Below are 22,113 nucleotides of genomic sequence, written 5' to 3'. Positions count from 1 at the left end.
CGTTCTGTCCGTACAGTCACACACACACACACACACGCACACACGCACACACACCTGCGGGAGGAGCTGCGCTGCGGAGCGGAGCGCCGCGGGACTCGAGACCGGCTTCGCTCACACTCAACTTGGGCATCATCATCATCATCGGCGCTGGCGGATAGCGGATCTGCTCGGGACTACATCCAGCCACGATGTCCGACTTTATTTTGGCATTTCTGAGCATGTCGGGATTAATTCTGCTGGTTAAAACACTGACTGTGGCTGGGGCTGAGCAAGGTAAGACATAGTAAACTCCGCTTACTAACGCATTGATGTGTTATCTGTTTGCATGTATTAACATGTTATTGTTGAAGTATTAATAAGTATCGTATTTACGTTTAATAGCCTCTTAAGATAAAACTTTTGTGTATGTTGGGAAGTAGGCGATCTATCTATCTATCTATCTATCTATCTATCTATCTATCTATCTATCTATCTATCTATCTATCTATCTATCTATCTATCTATCTATCTATCTATCTATCTATCTCTGTCTGTCTGTCTATGGCTTAGTAACTGTCTTTATCTTTTTTTTACTTTTATATAACTTGACATGACACAGAGAGAGCGTCTGGCTGACAGACTAAATCAATAACCATTTAAGTGGCTTCATTATTTGTAGAAGTTGAAGAAAATGACTTTTAACCATTTGTTAAAGTTGTCTTCAACCTGTATTGACTGTTTCTTTACCTTTCAAATGTAGACTCTTAAAAATAAAGGTTCTTGATGGCTCTTACACCATTTTATTATATATATATATATATATATATATATATATATATATATATATATATATATATATATATATATATATATATACACAATAATTGTATTTTTAATCAAGAACCTTCTTTCATGCCCTTAAGGACCACATCATTCTTTGGAGATGACAAGAATGCTTGCGGCTGCAATTGAGTTTTTCAGTTTCAGGTTTCTGGAGAACACATGGGGATGTCAACCTTGTTTAACACACCTGATTCACTTCATTAGATCATTAATAGAGGCTGCAAGACCTGAACTGGGTTTGTCGGATAAAGGAAACTTGCAAAATTCAGTTATGAGACTCAAAAAAAGAAAAGAAGACTAGAAATGGCATCTAAGTTAGAACGAATGCAGGAAATAAAGTCCTTTGTGGAACTTAGACGCTGTAAACCTATTTTTCATTCACCTTTATTTGTAACAGTAGATGATTTAACTGGGGTGTCAGTGTCATTTTTCATAAAAGCCTCTGCTACTGACTCCCTGAAGGCTTTTAAATGCAGTGTCATCTTTATGTTATTAGAAATAATGGAAGTGTGTATATGTTACACTGATACATCTGGTTTAAAAGGCAGGGCTGCATTTAGCAGAACCATAACGGTTTATTAGGTTAATAGCAAATGCAACTGAAAGATTCATCATTTAATGACTTCATACCTAAAACTGCCAAAATGATGTTGACTAGACACTTTTCGGACTCTCATTTTTAGTTTGACAGACCAGATGGTGATTCCAATAGCTTCGAAAACATTAAATATCAAAATGTACACTTGATATTTATTGAACACCCTCCATGAGGGATGACTTTCCAATGGCTAAGTTTCTTTAATTAACAAATTTGCTGTAAAAGTGCCAACTGGCCACGTATCTGAAACGTTTTTGCCTAATCTGTGAGCTACAATGCTTTAGAATATGAATAATGGATTGTGGTTTGGTTTTTTTTTTACATAAAAAGCCCAACATACCACAAGGATTGGTTTGCAAATGAAAATAGATTTACTGTCCATGTTGAAATGAGCATTTGATGTGGGGTTTGTTACAAAGGGATGGTGTGTTACCAAGTTTATTGAGCAGACATTCAATAAACCGTTGACAAAATGTGGTTACCCTAAACAAATCAAGCACCGCAACAAGTGCAGCTCCCTAAGGGCTCCATTACAGAGAACCGAAAACACTAATGGTGGCCTATAGACTGAATAGTTAGTGTGGTAAATGTGTCTCTGTCGGTGTAATGTTGGCTATAGATATTTTCTTTTTGGTGATCTATCAATCGGTCAAATGGAAATATGTCATGTTGAACGCAAAAAAGTTTTGATATTTGACCTTCATGTCATTGTGCCTGTTTTTATAAGAGTTTATCTTCAGCTAAACTGCTTCATTGTTTGGATACAATTTCGCAATTAGATTTATTATAAGTAGAATCGGGTGGCGTTGTGGTTCAGGTGTTCATTTTGGCTCCGATTCCTCTCTGTGTGATTCTGGAAACAATCTTTGGCTAAAAAGATGTACATTTCTGTAAAGAATGAAGATTTTGGAATCAGGTTTGTGCGTGATGGCAATCTGGACTGCTGGGCTGGTTATGAATGTGGTTTCCTCGGGATCGGCAGTTGTTAAATGTCAGTGCTGCATAACATTTTTCGTATTGGTTCAAGACTTGACTCATGACTCTGTTGTGAAAGACGTGTTGGCTTGAGAAATGCTCTCCTCTCGTGCTTGGTTTTCTGTTATGGCAATTTGGATCCATTTACCGCAGTTCGGTCATGTTCGTTATAAGCTTGGGTGTTTAGCTTCATTTAACTGATTTTAACATGAGCTCAACTTAATGGGAAGTTGGACGGATTGTTTTTGGGAACACATTGTTAGCACATGTGCCTTAGCGTCAGGACTGAATATTTATCATTAGGATGTAGCGTTTAATGTTTGTAGAACATAAACCGTTCATAAATTAAAAACAGCTGCTGTATTAGATTCGGTTTTTATTTGTAACTGTAAGCATTTTGTGTAAACATTTTACTAAAAAGCATCTGATGCAACTTTAAAGGTATTTGTACAATACTGACTTAATTATATCAAATCATTTATTATGGATACATTTATATGGATCAGTATCAAAAAATAATGTATAGTAATGAACTGCAATATTGACGTCTATAATAGTATAGTATCATTTCCTTTCAAACAAAAAATAAAGATATTTGTACAGTATTCACTAAATAATATTTAATCATTTATTGGTTTTGGTTTATTGTAATTTATATGCATAATCACAATATAATAAGAAATTTCAGTATTATACATAAATGCACATACTTATATTTAGTATACTTTTATTTAGTATATATTGTAAACATATGTTTAAATTATATATATTCCTTTTGTTACTTCTGTTAACACTGATTCAAGACCAATTTGAACCGTGAAAAAACAAAAAACAAATCTAACACTGTTTTTGCTATTGAGGCAAAAAAACAACAACAACAAAAAAAACAGTATTGTGCAAGAATTCAATATGTTAGTGTGTGTGTGTGTGTTTTGTTCATGGTCATCTTAGCTGAACTTTGGGTTGTGTAGCCTGAGGCTCTCCTACAGTACTGTCAGTCAACTGAGCTGCCAGCTCTTCAAGGATCTTCTTCAGCCTGCGTTCATGCACCTGCTGAAAGCTAAGCCTGATGTCTATTCCCTCTTCTGTCTAGTTTGTTATTGTGTTTACTGCAGAACAAGATTTAAAATCTGGTGCAAAGCAAATGAATGAAATGCGTTTCCCATTCCTCAAACAGTCATGCATAATTTCACAGTATCGCTTCTATTTAGGACGTATGAACAAATGCCAGGCTCACCTGTCGATGATGCAGTCCTTGACCTCCAGTTTCTCAAGTAGGATTGACATTAAAATCATTCAGATGTTAAAAGAAGAACAGACCCAATATTACTTCTGTAATGTTTAATGATAGAAAATCACAAATTAATTTTAAACTATTTATACTGCCTTTGTCTGAAACTTTGATAACTTGAATTTTTTTTTATTTTTTATTATTATTAATAGTTTGGAATAAATACATTCTAAACATCTACATTTGATAATTATTTGATGTGTCATGCTAGAGAATTGCAAAGTCACTAGTATATGTTAAACTGTATTTAAACATGCCTGAAACTTGGAAAAAAACAATTATTTTATATTTATTTAATGTTTATTGCTAGAAAGAAATATATATATATTATTATTTATTTTTTTTTTTTTACACTTAAAAATGCTGAGTTGTTTCAACCCAACTTTGGGTCAAACATGGAATAAAAATTATTAGTAGTAGTATTATTAGTATTATTATTATTTAATGTAATTTCTTTTATTAAATGTTTAACCCCAAAGTTGGGTTAATCCATATTTGACCCAAAGTTTTTTTTTTTTTTTTTGTCTGAAAATGTCTGAAATTTTGCAAAAATCTTTCTGTACACACACACACACACACACACACACACACACACATCCATGAATTAATTTAAAAATATCTAAATAATATATTTATTTAATGTGTAATACAAGATTGCAAGGTTATGAATGTCTTAATATGGTTTAAAACAAGTATGAAAATTTCGTAACGGTAGAACAAATTAATCATTAATTTAAAATGAATGCAACGGCTCCAAAATATTATTTATAATATTAACTAATACAAAATAATTTTAGATTGATCTCTCAAGTTCAGGCTTAGCACCTCTTTTCACAGACTCTTTGTTTAAAAAACAACAACTTTTTTTTGTCACATTTTTGCAGAAAGTGGCAATTCATTACTGCAAACGCTCAGATGTTTCTGTTTGTGAAGTAAATCATTACTTGGCAAGTGACTGGTGTATGAAAACCTTTCGGTTTCGATGCTAATGGATGATTGTAGTCTTGGAGATGGTTGCTGTTGTGTTTCTAACCCATTAGCGAGAGTAAAAATGTCTGCCTCTATCACAGAGAGTGATCCTTTGATCCTTTAGATTTCTGGAGACAGACTTCACTAAGGAGGAGTTGTAACTCGCCGCTCGTGGGCGTCTTCATGCATCAGAGGAATATGTACTTCAGTAAGTTTTCACGGCTATTGCCTAATTGATATTTCTGGTCGTATTTCTGCTGCCTAATTTATGTCCATCATATTTCTGGATCCTTTAAAGCTGCCGTATTTAGAAATTCAATGGCACATCATACAGTTGTCCAAGAAAGCCACAGCTAATTACTCTAAATCTTAAAATCCAGAGTCTATATTTGGATCCATATATGTGATATTTTCTTTAAAGAAAGAAAAAAAGTAGGCTGCAGGCTGTCCAACAACAAATACTACCAAATACTATATTCCATAGGTTTTTTACCATAATTTCATAAGACAACCACTAAAATGTCGTTCATAAGACAACCACAAAAAAAAAGCTGTCATGCATATTTAGAGCAAGAATCTTTAGATGTCATTAAAAGATTATTTAATGATCAAAATTGAGCCCCAAAAACTAATTTGTTGTAATTGAGATTATTGACCAATCTGTGCCACTATCCTTCAAACCACTAGATCTATCTAGCTACAGTACAGTATATACATTTTAGTAATTTAATACTTTTTATTGCTGCTGCAATGTGAATCACATTTGCATTTTAGTGCTAATGACAATAGGGTGCAAAAATAATACAAATAATGCCATAATGCCAAAAAAAAAGAACAATATATAACAAGATATAAAGGACCACAGTCTACTTTTGAGTCTCTTTTTTCCATCTGTCATAAGATGAGCTGAGAGAAAGTGGTTTTCTGGAGTCTTATGTGCTGAAATTGTTATTTTTCTGCTAAATCAGTTATTCCTCTGAAGGATTGAGCCCTACATTGGGCGCCAGGTGATTTTGGAGAAACAAAGTGTCTCTGCACTGTTCCAACTTACGTGCGGTACTTGAGTTTATTGTTTTTGCGATGGCAATTTGAGCTCGTTGTTGATGACCGGGATGGAGACCAGTGTTTATCGAAGTGCATTTGTTGTTGTCATGTTCCCATGAGCGCATTTTTGCCTTTGTTTGTGCCCTTTGGACGTAATGCTTTCCATATGATAAAATGTGTATAAAGCAATGCAGGCTAGAGACTACAAGAGCTGCAGAAAGCACAGGACACACAGTCCTACTTCCATACCTGCATTTGCACTTGACTCCCACACTCGCGTACAACTCCGACGCGTTCGCTTACTCTTGATAACATTCCTTACTTTCTCCAGTCTGATAACTTCGGCCGTCAAGTAGGCCATGAATATTGAAGTGATGAAATAAAAGCAGATGTCCATACCTGTATGAAGCATCTTTATGCTGGATGATTACCAAAGGCGAAAGTGCTGTGATGTGATGCTTTTAACTTGGAGAAGAACAACAGGGGGTCTTTTTAAATTCCCATCAGTACTGTCACTACTTCTACACAGACACAGATGCACTCAAACACACTCGTATGCAGCTGTCAATGTACACCGACACACTCCGGTTTTGTTGCGTGCCTAGGTTTGGTTTCGTTCAAATGTCATCAATAACATATTGGTTATGGCAAAAATTCAGTCATTCCAAACCTGTTTGTTGTTGTATTTGTCTGTGGAATATAAATATAAATGGAACATTTTGAGCAATGTTCATAACCCTAAATCTACCCATCGCGTAGCATATGCATGGAAAAGTCCATTTATGCGTATCAGTACCACAAGTTTTTGTTTTTATTTGCCGTACTATTTAGACGCACTTTCTTGAGATCGGGTTAGATTAAACGTTTTTGCAAGGCTTGATTACATTAAGCGCATATTCTTGCACCAATTATGCTTAACGCAACAATATTTTGTTCTGTCTGGTGGAAGTTATAAACAGTTTCCACAAATCTGATCAACAATTCTATTCGATTTTTTTTTTATTTTTTTTTTATTTTATTACTTTTTCAAGATTTTCATTTATTGTGCACATATCTGTTTTCACATCAAAACTGCAATTAATTGTTATAAATGGTGCAAACATGTATTGTTGTATTCTTGTAGAGCTGGATTGTGAGTTAATGGTACATGCAAGTTCAAATGTGTAGTAAAAAAAATTTGATTTGAGGCCCGCAGCTCAAAATAATGGGCACATTAATGATAATAAATGCACATACACTATTTAAACTGAACAATGAATGTTGTTCAATGAATGAATGAATGTTGAACAATGAATGAATGTTGTTCAGTTGCTTTGACGCAATGTATTTTGTTTAAAGCACTATATAAATAAAGGTGACTTGACTTGACATTATACAGACCGCTTTTTTTTTTTCTTTTTTTATAGTAATTCGTAATTTGTAATTTTCAATTGATTTGTAAGTAATCGCTACTCTCCGGTTCAAATGTGTAGAATTACAAATAAGATTTGATACTTGCAAGCCTGAAATACAAATATAGTCAAACTGCTTTTATTGTAGTTTATTTTATTATACAGATCATTAGTTTTTATGGTGAAGTTAAAAACACTAGAAATGTTTTTTTTTTTTTTTTTTTGCAATTGCTTACACATCTTTACCGACAATATGACATTTTTCATTGTTTGCATTTCTCATGTTTATACCTGTGGATGATTTGACATTAGAACTGAAGGAGAAATGTAGGTATTTAAAAAACAAAAGACTATATGAATGTATATGTGAGAATGTAGTATTTTAGCATCAAATGTATATGTCACCATTTTCCTCGAAGGCTTGTTTTCACAGTCAGAGCAATGTTGTCAAGTGAGGTTTTAGTTCGCGTTCAAATATTACCGTTAATCTACAGTATGTCTTGAGGATGCTCATATGAAGGCACTCAGAATCTGAGCTGAGAAAAGTCTTCAGGGAGAGCTGTTGGCTGCATGGTTAAATAAGAAAAACCGCTTTTTAAATCTAATTTATTGACTCCACATCAGTACGATATAGCAGACCACATAGATCAGATTTCAGCCTTTATTTAGACATAATGTATTGACGAATTACACATTCAGTGTTCTGCAAGAAGCAAATTTCGCAATATGGAAATTAAAGAGAAAAAAGCCCAGCATGCATTAATAATGTCAAATGATTTTATGCGAGTAAGTGTGTGTGAGTCTGTATCCAGCAGGTTAAAATGGTCTGGCAGTCCCATGCTCGGTTCCCTGAATGCGCTTTGGTGGTTTCCTGTCGTAAGTCTTTCAGGCGCAGTAGTAGAGGCCAAAACAACAACTCGGCCTGACTAATAAAGACACAGCTCTATTGACTATAAACCAAGGGGTTATAAATCCTATAAACACTTAATAGACTCTGTTATAGATCCACAACCACGTCTGCAGTGCCTGCTCATGCCAAATGACAAAACAATACTTTGTAAAGGTGAATCCTTCAAATTCAAAAAGCAAAAAGGCAAATCAGTAGTTAGTTTAGGAGTGAATTCAGTTTGCCATAGTATTTCAGTGACAAAATCTTTATTATCCAGTAACCAGCTGCAATCCATAGTTTAACCATGGTCTAAATGTGCTAATATAGTGCTGCAAGATCAATGTTTACAGTAAATTACAATCATTCTCATTTTATTTAATTTTGGTATTTTATTTGTCACGTACATTATTTGTGTATGCATGTCATTGAGTTTGATACTATTTTAAATTTTATTTTACATTCACGTACTGTATTTATTTATACTTTTGTTTCATTTTTTATATAAAACTTATTTGTGTTTCATGCAGGTAATTTTATTTATTGCTATTTAATTGTGTACACTTTATTACGATTTTGTTAATTTTTTACATTTATTTACAGCAGTTTAATGTTTTTGTTTAATCTTATTTTGTTTTAATATGTCATGTATGTGCATATTGTATTTATTTATATAACATATGTATGCACAAACTGTTATTATCTCTTTGTTTGTTTGTTTGCAGCATTTTAAGGTGTGATTATTTAATTTTACCTGCTGTAAAGTGCTGCAAATATTACTGCAATATTATTCGTGCAAGTTGTTATATATGTTAAATACAGAAATAATTTTTTTATATTGAATTCCTCCATGGTTCGCTTAGTTTTCTACTTGAGTCTATGATAAATTCTCATTGACTAGTTTGAATCAGATGCCTTGAAAAACCATTAAGCTCAATAATTACCTTCGCCGTGCCGTTCAGCTTCTACTCACTGACGTGCAAAGTTATGACAGTGATATATTAATGTGTTTTCTGCACATTAACACGTGTCATTTTCCCCTGAACTGTTATTACATTAAAATAAACAGGGTAATGACCTGAGAATGTTTTTTATTTGTGTCAGAATCAGTACAGCGTTCAGAATTACAGGAGAAATCAGCTGATGACGTTTGGTCCAGACTCTGTACTTTTCACCTATGGCAGTATTGCTGTGACAAATACTGTATTGTTTTTACCTTTACAGCGCAGTATCAGACAGGCCTTGTCACTTCTAGCGATAGCAGTAGCATTGCATAACAAGGCCACTGTACCGAGGGAAACTGAACACAAAATCTCACTCTGTACCCCAATGATATACTTTTATTACCTTTACTGACCCTTTAACAAGCTTACCAGACATGATTGACCCGCTGGACTCCTTCAGTTCAATATCAGAATATAAAATCACTGTACTTTCAGCTCTAGCTTTTTAGAAATCTGTGTGAAGCCATCTCTTGTTATAGCAATATTTGGGCAGTTTCACAGAAACTGTGTATTTAAGTAGCTTATATAAAGGTATGATAGCATCATAACTCTTTATGTGAGATACTTATGCAAAGAATCACCTGGCACTGCAAAAAAAAAATTGCTACTCTACACATTTGGCAGCTGGCTCTTCAATTAGTGTTTAATTTTAATTTAATTTAAATGGTTTATTTGTATTTATTTATTATTTATTTATAGTGATTTAATATAATGCACTTCTTTACTATTTCTTATACTATTTTATCCTTTTTTATTTTAATTAATGTGTCAGAAATGGAGTTTTTTAAAATTATTTAATGCCATGGTCTTGTATACAATTTATTTTATTGTAATGTGTCATATGCACTCACATAATTGTATGTTTGTATATGTTTTTCTTTAATGCAATGTCATGCAATTGTATGTTGTTTTATTTTATTTTGTTTTAACCTACTTTGTATTGTAATTTAATGGGTCATTCACTTTGATACTGTTTTTAATTATTTTAATTATTATATTCATTAATATAATTCATTAAGACAGCAAATAAAATTGCAAAATAAAAACAACAACTGTAAATCAAAGCAATTGGATAATTTATTCATGCCGCAATGCACTCTGGGAGTCAGTAATTCTGAGTAGTAATGTTCCTCAGATCACAGATTCAATTAAGTTAAATGGTTTAAGTAAATTGAGCTCAAAAGGAATACTTTTAATATATTAGCAGAGATTTCAATTACACTTAAAACAATAAAGTTAAGATTACTTTAAGGCAACAACTTTGCCCAGTTGAATTGTTAACTCAACAAATTACTTTTTACAGTGTAACGGATTGTTATTTTTTAGTTTGTTTGTTGGTTTACTTATTTTTCTATCACAAGCATAGACTTTGCATAATAAAGGTGCAATGTGTTTTTGCCAATCTGTGTGTTAGTGCTGTCTGATTTAAAAACAAAAATCACCTAATAGACTGTTATTTATCTGACTTGAACACCACCACATACACAAAAATGCACAGGAACGCACAAGCTAAAAGGCCCTTTGGAGCAACCTGAGGTGAAGTGTCCAGCTCAAAGCTACATCTGTGAGAAACTTCTCTGTGTAACAGTATTTCGAGTCTATGACCTTTGCATTTCATGCCTAAACCACCAGTTGGGAACCTCAGCTCGTTCCTTTTCACCGCTTGAACCACAAGTACCATTCAGACTTCTTGTATTGATGTATTCAGCTGTACATGCTAAGTTAAGAGCAGTAATCCATCTCGAGGGGCTTCGAGACAAAAGTGATAGATATTATCATCCGAAAACTCCCTTTAGGCTTAATCTGATAAATAGCACATTCATAACATGCCATCGATCGACTGTTTACGCTGGCAGGAGCGCAGAATCGATGTGCGAGAGCTTTGCACTAATGTCCTTGTGAACTGACAGGACGGCGGCGTGTCTCTTTCTGCCGTCTTTTGAATCTCTCAGAGGACGGACATGAAAGCCGTCGAGAACCAAAATGTGCTTATTTTAGAGATTTATCATTGTCGATAAAAATGCTGCGCACGTGTCGAGGATGATACATTATAATCAAAAGCGTATTGACTGAATTATTGCAGGCACAAACAATTCCTGGCCGGTTTTCCCACAGTGCCTGAGTGATAATTGGATTTGGAGGTTGAAGTATTTCTAATTATGCTTGTTTGGTTTGAATTAAGGCTAATGCTTGTGTTTTATTGCTCAATGTAAATTTATAAACGACGGGTCGGTGCACATTTATTTAGCCGGTTTATTGATAGACATCTTTTGTGGCTTTCTTAATGGTGCTATAAAACCAACGTCTTTAGAATAATTGCTACATTACGAACACATAACCTGTAAGTATATCAGCGTGAACTCAATTAATATGTCACCTCCAAGCTCGCTTTTAACCAAACCTTTCACCGTTAAGTGAACACGTTGGCTAATTTTTGTTAAAATCAGATTAGAATGACTCCTGGATCAAATGATTTTGCATTCCTACTGGAACAATGAGGAAATAGCAGTCTTTGTTATTTAAAGGACTGTTTACCCAAAAGTGTGACTTTTTTTTCCAAGAAATTTAGAAGAATTTGCTGGTTGCTCTTTTACATGTTGTAATGATTATGGACTGAAGCTTACTGGCTTGAAAAAAATTATAGAAAAACATTGCAAAAGCAGTGTATGAACCACACACTCATCTAAATCATTCAATAGCTTTGTAAAATGTATAATTCAAATTTAAATATTTATAAAAATTGTTGATTATTAAAAATATTTTAAGATTAAAATTAAATATTTTTTATATGCATATAATATCAATGATATAATACTTGAATAAAGTAAATATATGTTAATTGAATATTTACATATTATAATTTGTAATAATGAAGTGCTTTATTATATGTAACATGATGAAATATGTAAAATATAAATTAAATTTGAACATACTTATAATTTACGAATTAATTATTTTAAATAATTCTCACTCTGGTTTGTTCATAATTCAGACTTTTGTCTCAATAGCAGTTTACATTTTGATCAGTTTTTTATGAAACACTTGTATGGAAGATTTTAAATTTGATATTGAATTTGAAGCTTTAATAAATGTAAAACACAATGTAGAATCTTCAATAAAAAAATATTATTTGTATGTATTCCACTTTACTGTTAATTAAAAAATACAGGTTTTATTGCATTTCATTAAATAAAAAATATATTTTACATTTTTGTACAATTATGCAATACATTATAATTATATAATAAGTCAAATATATGATTTTATTAAAAAATGTATTTTTTTGGATACAATATTTACAATTTTTATTTAAATATTGTATCCTGATTTTTATGTTAGGCTACAGTACTTTCAGTAAAAGCAGCTTTATTGCAAATGTGTGTACCCCCCCCCCCCCCCCCACCTGCTCTTTGACCCTCACATTTTCTCATGAGGAAACATTCTCATTGCTCTGGTTGCTTATTTTTATTTGATGTGGAAGATAGCAGAATTCTCTGTTTGTGGGTTTGAGAGTTGATTTTATATATTGAGTCTCAGATTACCATATGGGCTTGTTCTCCTTGAATAATAATGACTGTATTAATATCTATGTGCAGTTTAATCAAGTTTGCTGTTTGCCTGTTTTGTCTGTTTATCTAAAAAGGAATAGTTGCTATAGCAATATTTAAAGTTCATCCAACATCTTACAATATATATGTAATATATAAATATAAATGTAATATATAAATGATAAATAATATTTTTAATTGAAATTCAAAACATTTGGAAAATAGTATACTGTATGTAATATTAGATTGCATAATTATTGTTTTGTACAGTATTATTATACAATACTGCACATCATATTATTATATTATATTTAATAATGTAAACGATTTGTACAAATATCTTAATAAAATGTGATTCTTTTTACTATGCGTAGTAAATTATATAAATTGAAATTCGTTGATAATTGATTTGTTGGTAATTTATAAGTTGAATTGCTCTTAATTATTTTTATTTAAATACTAGTTATTATTTATTCATTTATTATGCTATTAAAATATTTCTTGAATAACAACATACTTTTGGTGCATGGATAAACATCACTGGAGGACAGTTTCCTTGTAATTCTGGGCTACTGTTTTCCTGTTCTTACCCGGTGTCTAGTTAGGATGATTAACCAAACACAAAGTTTGGCACGGATGTTTGCATATTTGTGTTGCTCACTGTAAGCGCTAATGAAGACGAACGACCAAGAACATTTCCAAGCCAACTGCCGGCAGCACGCTAAACTGGAGTTATGTGTCAGTTATGTGTGTGTTACACTTCAAAACAGAGTAGCTGCTGAAAGCCTTCTGTTCATTTATTTAGCAATTCATTTTATCCTGAGTGTCCCTCAAGTACTGATGGCTATATTTTTGTATTCGTCAGCAAAATCAGATGCTGTCCATGGTGCTGAAAGACCGTTCCCAACCATAAACCTCCATCCAGTGTCTCTGATATCCACATGTCAGCTGCGTGTTTACAAGACACACTTGCTGCTGCTTGTTTATTATCTGGGTCTGAATTGAGCTCTGGTTTTTCTCCTAGATGATGGTGATAGTAGTGACACTGCCTCAGGCTGTTTATCTCGCACATCATTTGCATCCCAGCTAAATTAAATGGGAACAAATGATCTTGTCAGCTCGTCCCATTTCATATTTCCCTGCAAATGGGTCACTTTATGCTCCTGTCAAGGTAGAATTTGTGCTAGTAGCATTCAGAAAGCTTAAAACAGTACATTGACGGCTCAATTCTGCATTCAAATCCTTCAAAAATGGTCCCAATTACCTTCTGTTGTAAGCGCACATTCCTGCATTTAAATACATCAAAAGTAGGTTTAATTGACCTGTGCTGTAAGTGCCTACACGTTTTAAATATGAAAATGTGAAGCGTATAAGCACTTACAATAATTATTCTGTATTATTTGAGCTGTAAAGCTTATATATATATATATATATATATATATATATATATATATATATATATATATATATATATATATATATATATATATATATATATATACACACACACACAGTACAGACCAAAAGTTTGGAAACATTACTATTTTTAATGTTTTTGAAAGAAGTTTCTTCTGCTCATCAAGCCTGCATTTATTTGATCCAAAATACAGAAAAAAAACTGTAATATTGTGAAATATTAATATAAAAAATAATAGTTTTTTATTTGAATATTCTTAAAAAAAAAAAAAAAGTATTCCTGTGATGCAATTTTGGTCTGTACTTAAAAAATATAAGTATACATTATATGAAAATTATAATAATGAAATAATAAAATAGTAATTAAAAATATTAATTATATTACATGGCAATTATATGCACCATTGCAAGCAATAATAATAATAGCAATAATAATACTAATAATAATAATGTTATTTGTGTATATTATTATTATTATTATTATATTTGCATATTATATATTATAATTATTATTATTATATAACACTATTTGCATGTAATATTATATATGTGTGTTCAGAAATATTGACAAATAAATTCTTTCAATATTTATATAAAAAATATATTAGAGAATGTGTAAACTTTATTACATGCCATAATCTTTCAATAATACCATGTATATATTGAAATATAATATATAATATATATTAAAATGCTATCCTAACTTGTACTAGCCCAGAATATTCCTTTAAAGAATTTAATAATAATAATAATAATAATATAAATTATTTTAATATACATTCTACTAAAATGTATTGTAAACTAACGTGAACTATTGTGTATGGGAATATGACACTAAAACTAATAATAATAATAATAGTAATAAAATCATCTTTGAATGTCATGTAAATATGTTAATATCAAATGTGTGATATGAATAAATTTTTTTTGTGGTCTGGATTTCATACGTGATTCTTCTCCAGTTGTTTTCTCTGATGAAAAGTCTGCAGGTTGTTACAGGTTATTGCGCAGAGGGGGTTCAAAGTTACCGGGCCGTATGAAGGACACTCCAACTCTCACAAACCAATTTCACCTCTGCTTTTCCTCCCGCTTTAACAAGAGTTTGCCACCTGCGTGTTTACAGTCGACTGGAACTAGCACACAAGTCTCACGGAGCGCTTCTCGAGACAATAATTGGCACCTGAAATGCGCAATGCAGCAAAAGTAAGTTCACTTAAGAGCCCTAAGTGCACCTGAACCAAAGCGGGACGTACGAGTGCGCCGTTGGGCTATTTATGCAACCCTTTGCAGGTGCGTCCCAAGTCTGTGTCCGATAGGAGCTTTCTGACTCTTTTGCTAATAGATAGACATAAACTCTGGTTCCTGCATCATTAAGACCCTTTTAGAGCTTTTAAACAATGCAATTCAGAGTGCATCGGGTTGCAATACATTATACCTTCTGACGTCGTAGGGTTGTATTTCATCCAACAGCACACGTTGAATATGAATGCGGTAGGTGAAGTGGATCTCCTGGAGTTTCAGCAACAGAAAGTGATATTTTGTCCACCGCCGAAGGCCCCAGAAAGACTAAACGACTCTATTGTCCTTACGTTTTAATTAGGCGTAATAAAAGTACAGGAGATAATGGATCCGTGTGTTCTCAAGAACCCTCTAGAGCGCCATTATGGGTCTTACGCAATGACTCTCACTCCATCCGCGGCCCTTAACGTTAGCATTAGCGAGCTGAGTGCCGCCCAGTGGGGCCATATCATCACTGACCTGCTGAACCCATGGACGGTTAAGTGACTGCAGCCTGGTGATGTTCGAAAAGGCCTCTACTCTAGTCGTTCATAATGGTTGTGGATATTATGAACTATGTCCAGCAAGGGTACGGCGGTTTTCCCATAGGAGGAGGCAGATGAGGTTCGCTTCTTGGCTGTGTAAATAAGGACAGGCTTTTATTGATGTCTCTGGGGATTGGAATGGTTTTTCCAGATGGTTTAGCTACTTGAGTGCCTTGTGCAATTCCTAAAACTGTCCATTTGAAAAGCCGATCAGTTTTCAGCTCTTTTGAGTGTATGGTTGCGCATTTTGAGTCAAGAGTCTGATAAAAATCCTCTGCGAAATGCTTTTGGATGCTGGGAATGATTATACAGAGAAAACAGGAAGATGTACTGCATTGAAAACCTTTGCTTTTTTTTTTTTTTTTTTACTAATTTATAAATATGAATATTATTACTACTAAAATATGATAAATTATGTTATTACATTATTTGAATAATTATATTAAATTAAAATACTTGATTAATTATTATAAAATGACAGTGTAACACTATAAAAACTTCAGAATCACAGGAAGAAGGAGGCGGGAACCGGCGGACATTCAAATTAAGCTTTATTAATAAAATAAACACAAAACGGCGCGACAGCCCCTCACGGACGACTGCCGCGCACACACAAAACCAAAACCCAAAACAAAGCCCAGGCCTGGTCCTTTCTCATCCTTCACAGTCGTCGCTCCTCTTTTATATCCTTCCGATCTACTCCTTGGGAATCGAGACCGGATTTTGGGGGGTAAATATTATTAAAACAAATATTAGTAACCCCAAACTACATATTATATGTGTATGTACTGTATAATGTATAGAAACATTAAAACTAAAAATGAATACTACTACTACTACTGATTATTATTATTATTAATAGTAATATTAATCTAATATTAATTAATAAAAATATACTTGTCTATTATTATTATTATTATTAAGAAAATCTTTTGCACATGTACCAGCATACCATTTTTAATAATTAACAATGAACTTATATTATAATATATGATGCATACAAATGGAATATACAGTGTGTGTGTGTGTGTGTGTGTGTATTTATATCTGTATATATCCTGGTTTGCAAGTCACTTGGAGTATCATGCCATATGAATCTTATTCTTATTTAACCATCTGAGGCCGATACTGTACAATGTCTTTGTAAAGCATCCTACTTTGTCCTGCAGCTTCTAACTCTAACTTTTTTTTTTTAATGATGACACAAACATCCTGCTTTCCCTTGATTTGCATTTTCAGCATGAGTCTCCCCCAGAGCAGATGGCCATTCGCTACAAGTATGCGAGCTTTCGAGCCACATTCACCATCGCCTGACATTATTTGGACCCGTCTGAATGCCTGCCCGCCAAACACCCGAGCCAGTCCCGTCAGAAAGGACACCCCTCATCTCAGTCCACAGCTTCACGCGAAAGCCAAACGCCACAAAGCTCGCAGGTGGTGGCGAACATCCATTCCAGCATATTGGCCGAGGATCCTTCAAAACGGCTTTGTATGATCGCGATGTCGAACAGAGGGCACCATGTGTTCGCGGTTTTATCAACCCGAGTGGAAAAACGCTGCATGTTTTTCCAGCCTTGCAGCAAAAAACAGGGGAAGTGACTTTCAGGACGCCCAAGTTTTGTTCTAGCAGAATGCTTCACCATAATAGGGCGGCAGATGGGCGATACCGCTGTGCGAGATCATTGGTGTTCTGGAGATGTTTTTTGATTTCTGTGGCTCGTTTAGCATTTACGGTGTTTCTGCCGGGAATGAGGCGGATTCCATCATGTGCAATGACCCAAAAAGTGCGCACTTTTTGTGCACCACAGCTGGTGAAAACGATCGGCACAGTCGTGTATTAATGTTCCCCGCGGTGACGCATTTACACACACACACACACACACTCAAATCATGATTAAATCTCAGAACCGTGACTGAGTTCCAGCTCTAAATGGGATGCAAAAACAATGGATGCAGAAAATAAACATCTAGGCTCATCTATAGGCTACATGGAAATTAGTGTTTGGGGGAATCGATTCTGTTTATTTTATAGCTAATTTGAAAATGTAAATGCGATTACGTTAAAATGCAAGAAGAGCCATCAAGAAGCTAACTTGTGAAGACTTAAAGACATTAGACATTCATGGTCTAAATTTAAGACTAATTGTTTGTTTTTGTGAAAAGTGGGGACATCCCTTAGGCGTAATGGTTTTTATACTGTACAAACTGTATATTCTATCGCCCTACACCAGTCATGCACCTAACCCTAACCAACACAAGAAACTTTTTTTACTTTCTCAAAAAACCTCATTCTGTATGATTTCTAAGCGTTTTGACATGGGTTATGTCCTCATAAGTCACCCTCTCCTTGTAATACCTGTGTCATACCCATGTCATTATACAGAGCTGTGTCCTGATATGTCACAAAAACAAGAGCACACACACATGCGCCCCCATACACACACACACACAGTATATACAGTACTGTGCAAAAGTCTTAGGCCGCTAATATTTTTACCGCCAAAAAAATGGTTTTAAGACATTTATTTATATATTTTGCTGTACTGTGTCAGTAGTAGATATCAGTTTACATTTCCAAACATATTTTTTTGCCATTAAATGTAATAATCCAGTGATTTTTGTTTGCACGAGGAGTCTGACAGCAGCCAGTGCTCCACACAGAAATTTTTATCTCATCATCATCCAGTTAGTCTGGAATAACATAAAGAAACTGAACAAACTGAGACAGACTCAATCCAGAAGAACTGTGGCAATTTTTGATGTGCAGAAGTGCACCTTCCCATAATTTTAAGTGCAGCAACCAAAAAGTATCTTGGATTGTAGAGTCCTTACAGATTCAGTGTGATTTGAGCAGAATGTGTCTTTGTTGTGTTTATTGTCTTCAGACGTCCTCACCATCGGTGCAGTTTGGAACAGCAGTCAAATTTTCCTCTCTGCCGTGTCCAGTTTTCAGGTCTTGTGTCCGCGTGCCCTTCCGTGGCCTTTATCGCTGTCTGAATGTGGACACAATCATGCTTCTGACAGCTAAATGCCCTTAAACCAGCCGAGGAGCCGGCGTGGAACAGAGTTGACAGGAAGTGGAGCTCATTTCTGAGTAGTCAGCCGGTATGAGTAATGTTACATGCAGGACTGTCCGCTGAGTGCAGAAGACAAGATGATTTTTACAGCTTTTTAGGGCAGAAACCTTCGTCTGACACTTTAGTTTCCTCTTAACTGCATCTTTCTTTGTGTGAGAGACCAAAACAGACAGTTTCTGGATGAATGAGGTGGTGGCATCGGTTAGTGAGGGGTGTCTCTTGCTTTCGTTCACTTGGGAGACACGACTGGAAAGACGGACCCTGAGGGACTTACAGCGCCTTACACACACTGACAAAGATGAACATGTTTGGACTGACTAAAGGACTAGATTTCCCTGAGGAGCTCAGGGATATTTGTGATTTAGTGATTTTTTTCCCCCATCTGAATTGAACAGACTGCTTGAGTCTTTCTCACACAACCTCATGTTTCTGACTAACTTGGTTGTCGTCTAATCTAATCCCATCCAAATTATATATTTAGTATTATTTCTGATAAATATTATCTATCTATCTATCTATCTATCTATCTATCTATCTATCTATCTATCTATCTATCTATCTATCTATCTATCTATCTATCTATCTATCTATCTATCTATCTATCATCTATCTATCTATCTATCTATCTATCTTTTTTATTTGTACTAAAAAGTTATAATATATTTTGTGCATGCAAATCACTGTAATGTTTCAAAATACTATTTCATATATATATATATATATATATATATATATATATATGAATGACATATTTAAAAAAATCGTACATTATATATTACAGTATATAATTTATAGTATATTACAGTTCATATAACTCCGTTTAATTGATATTATATTATTATTACTTAATTCTTCATGTATGATTAAGGTATTTATAATTATACACATAAATATGTATAAATTGATGTTGTTTTAAAACATGTATTTAAAGGCAAATTATAGCTTTGGCATGTGCATAATGTCAGAGGTGTGAACAATGCAAATGCACACTCATTTTTTCTCAACAATTAACATGATCCTGTATTGACAGATGAAAAGCCATGTACTATTACACAACTGAGGGAGCAACGTAATTGCACTTTCTCCTCTTCTCTCTCTCTCTCTCTCTCTCTGTCTCTTTCCCTCTCTCTCTTTTCTGGAGTTTCTCCTGTAGCCTATACAGTATTGCAGTGAATGTATGAACAGATTAGAGGGTGAGGATGTGTGAAAATGTCTTTCGCAAAAATTATCCTAATAAAGATTTAAATGAAAAGTAAGGACTATAATCTTATTCTGTAAGTGTGGTTAATTGCTGACTAATAACTGTATGGTTGATATTTTGCAGTTTACATTTTAGAATGTTGATATTTGGTTTCTAAGGAGCTCTGGGTGATTTTTACAATGTTGTTACGGGGTTGCTAAGGTTGTTTGTACCCTTTTGTTAGGTATATTCTACTGTGGTTTTTAGCATGTTGCTAAGGTGTTTCAAGTGTTTTTTGTTGAGATGTTTTTCAGTGGCTGGTACTGTAGGGTGTTCTATGTAGTTTTTAGCATGTTGCTATGCAGTTGTGTTATGGTGTTCTGGGTTGTTTTTAGCACCTTTGCTAATTGGTTTCTACTGAAGGTTGTTCAGGTTCATTTTTGACATGTAGCTTTGCTCTTCCACTTTATGGTACGGTTCTGCTCAGTTTGCATTTCCACTGCAGTTTAGTACTGCTTTAGAGTAGGAGGGATTGTAGACATGTGGTTATAGTTACGCCGCCTCTACCGCTACAACCTGCTGAAAAACATTTTTTTCATTCCGTGTAATCCCGTCAAGCTCTCGCTGGATCCGCTTCTCGGCTATTAATGAGAGTGCTTCCTATAGAGACCACGAAACAGCCATTATTTTGTTGTTTAAAAAGTTCACTCGTTTGAAACAGCTGCATTCGTTCAAAAAAAGTTGCATTTGATCCTCACTGGCTGTGCTGATTTAATCTAGCGGGTCTAGTGTCTTGTGTTGCAAGTTCAATGACGATGGTAGTGATGAATCTCTCCAGCCAATCCGTGATCAGCAGGGTTTACACTTCAGATTTGACGTGTAAACTGTCTGGGGTGGTCGTCAGGGAAGTTGTGGCTTAATGTTTAGAGAGTTTTACTCCTAATTTTAAGGTTGTGGGTTCGAGCCTCGGGCCGGCAATACCACGACTTAGGTGCCCTTGAGAAAGGCACCGAACCCCCAACTGCTCCCCAGGCGCCGCAGCATAAATGGATGCCCACTGCTCCGGGTGTGTGTTCACTGCTGTGTGTGTGCAGTTTGGATGGGTTAAGCAATGGGTTAATGCAGAGCAAGAATTCTGAGTTTGGGTCATGTATGTCACTTCACTTCACATTTTGTTAACGTTACAGATTGCTTGGAGCCTAGGCCGAGGTGGTACTGAAAAAAAAACCCAGATGAGGTATTAAGGTATTTCTGAATGGTTCCTAGGTGGTCACTTACTGTCCCTAGCTTCACCCCCAATATTTTATAGATATAACTGTTGCCTCTTCTACCTGCCAGATTTATATTAAAATCATAAATATATAAAAAAAATAATAATAATAATAAAAAAAAATCTCTATTTAACAAACAACATGGTTCAACGGTGCATTAATTCAGCCACACTTTAATACTTAGCCTTAGCAACATAAATGCTATTCTCAAAACAAATGAGCTCTTTTGTGTTACTCTTTTAAAAAGGAAATTTGAATGTGATACTAAATGGAATATTATTTTTTTTTCCAGCTGAATCATTCCACTCAGGATGTCCCAGTGAGAGCGGAATACTGTGAAGCGCAGCTCTGTTATGCTAATCTAGCCCTGTTATGAAACGGTACGATTCAGAAACATTTTGGAAACTGAAACGAGGCGGTCTCTTGAGTTCTCAAAGCCTCAGCCAAACAGAATCCACAAAGAAGAGCTATAGCCAAACGTTTATTAAAGCAAATAGAAAGCCACAGGAAGTACTTATGTAAAAAAAAGGGCAAAAACTGTTTCATTTGCAAATCTGACTTTGCAAATTCAGATATCTGATGAAACCGATAAAATCTAACAGTACAGTACAGCTGATACAAAATCATTGCATTGAGTTTTTCTTTTTTTCTTTTGGCACCTCCACCAGAGGTTTTTGTGGTGACATCTGCGATAAGAGAAGAGCGTTTCAGACTTTAAAATGTCGGCTCGCAGAATGCAGACAGCTGGCGAGGCTGGATCTTGTCATTTCATCAAGTCATAATGCCCTGTGATGTAGATTGTAATGATAAAAGAGCGT

The 22,113-nt window shown here is 34.4% G+C and overlaps 1 protein-coding gene across 1 annotated transcript in view; it reads left to right on the top strand.

The window, feature by feature from the left end:
- Positions 1-22,113, top strand: part of LOC113064818 (low-density lipoprotein receptor-related protein 1B) — a 207,079-nt gene continuing 184,966 nt past the window's right edge. The window contains exon 1 of the mRNA XM_026235763.1: positions 1-273. Coding sequence (XP_026091548.1) covers positions 189-273 — 85 coding nt within the window. The 5' untranslated portion in view covers positions 1-188. The remainder of the gene's footprint in view (positions 274-22,113) is intronic.

This window comes from Carassius auratus, chromosome 47, assembly GCF_003368295.1.
Source record: "Carassius auratus strain Wakin chromosome 47, ASM336829v1, whole genome shotgun sequence".
NCBI classification, from domain to species: Eukaryota; Metazoa; Chordata; class Actinopteri; order Cypriniformes; family Cyprinidae; genus Carassius; species Carassius auratus.
The sequence above is the reverse complement of the archived record's forward strand: the minus strand, read 5'-3'. Positions and strand labels throughout refer to the sequence as shown.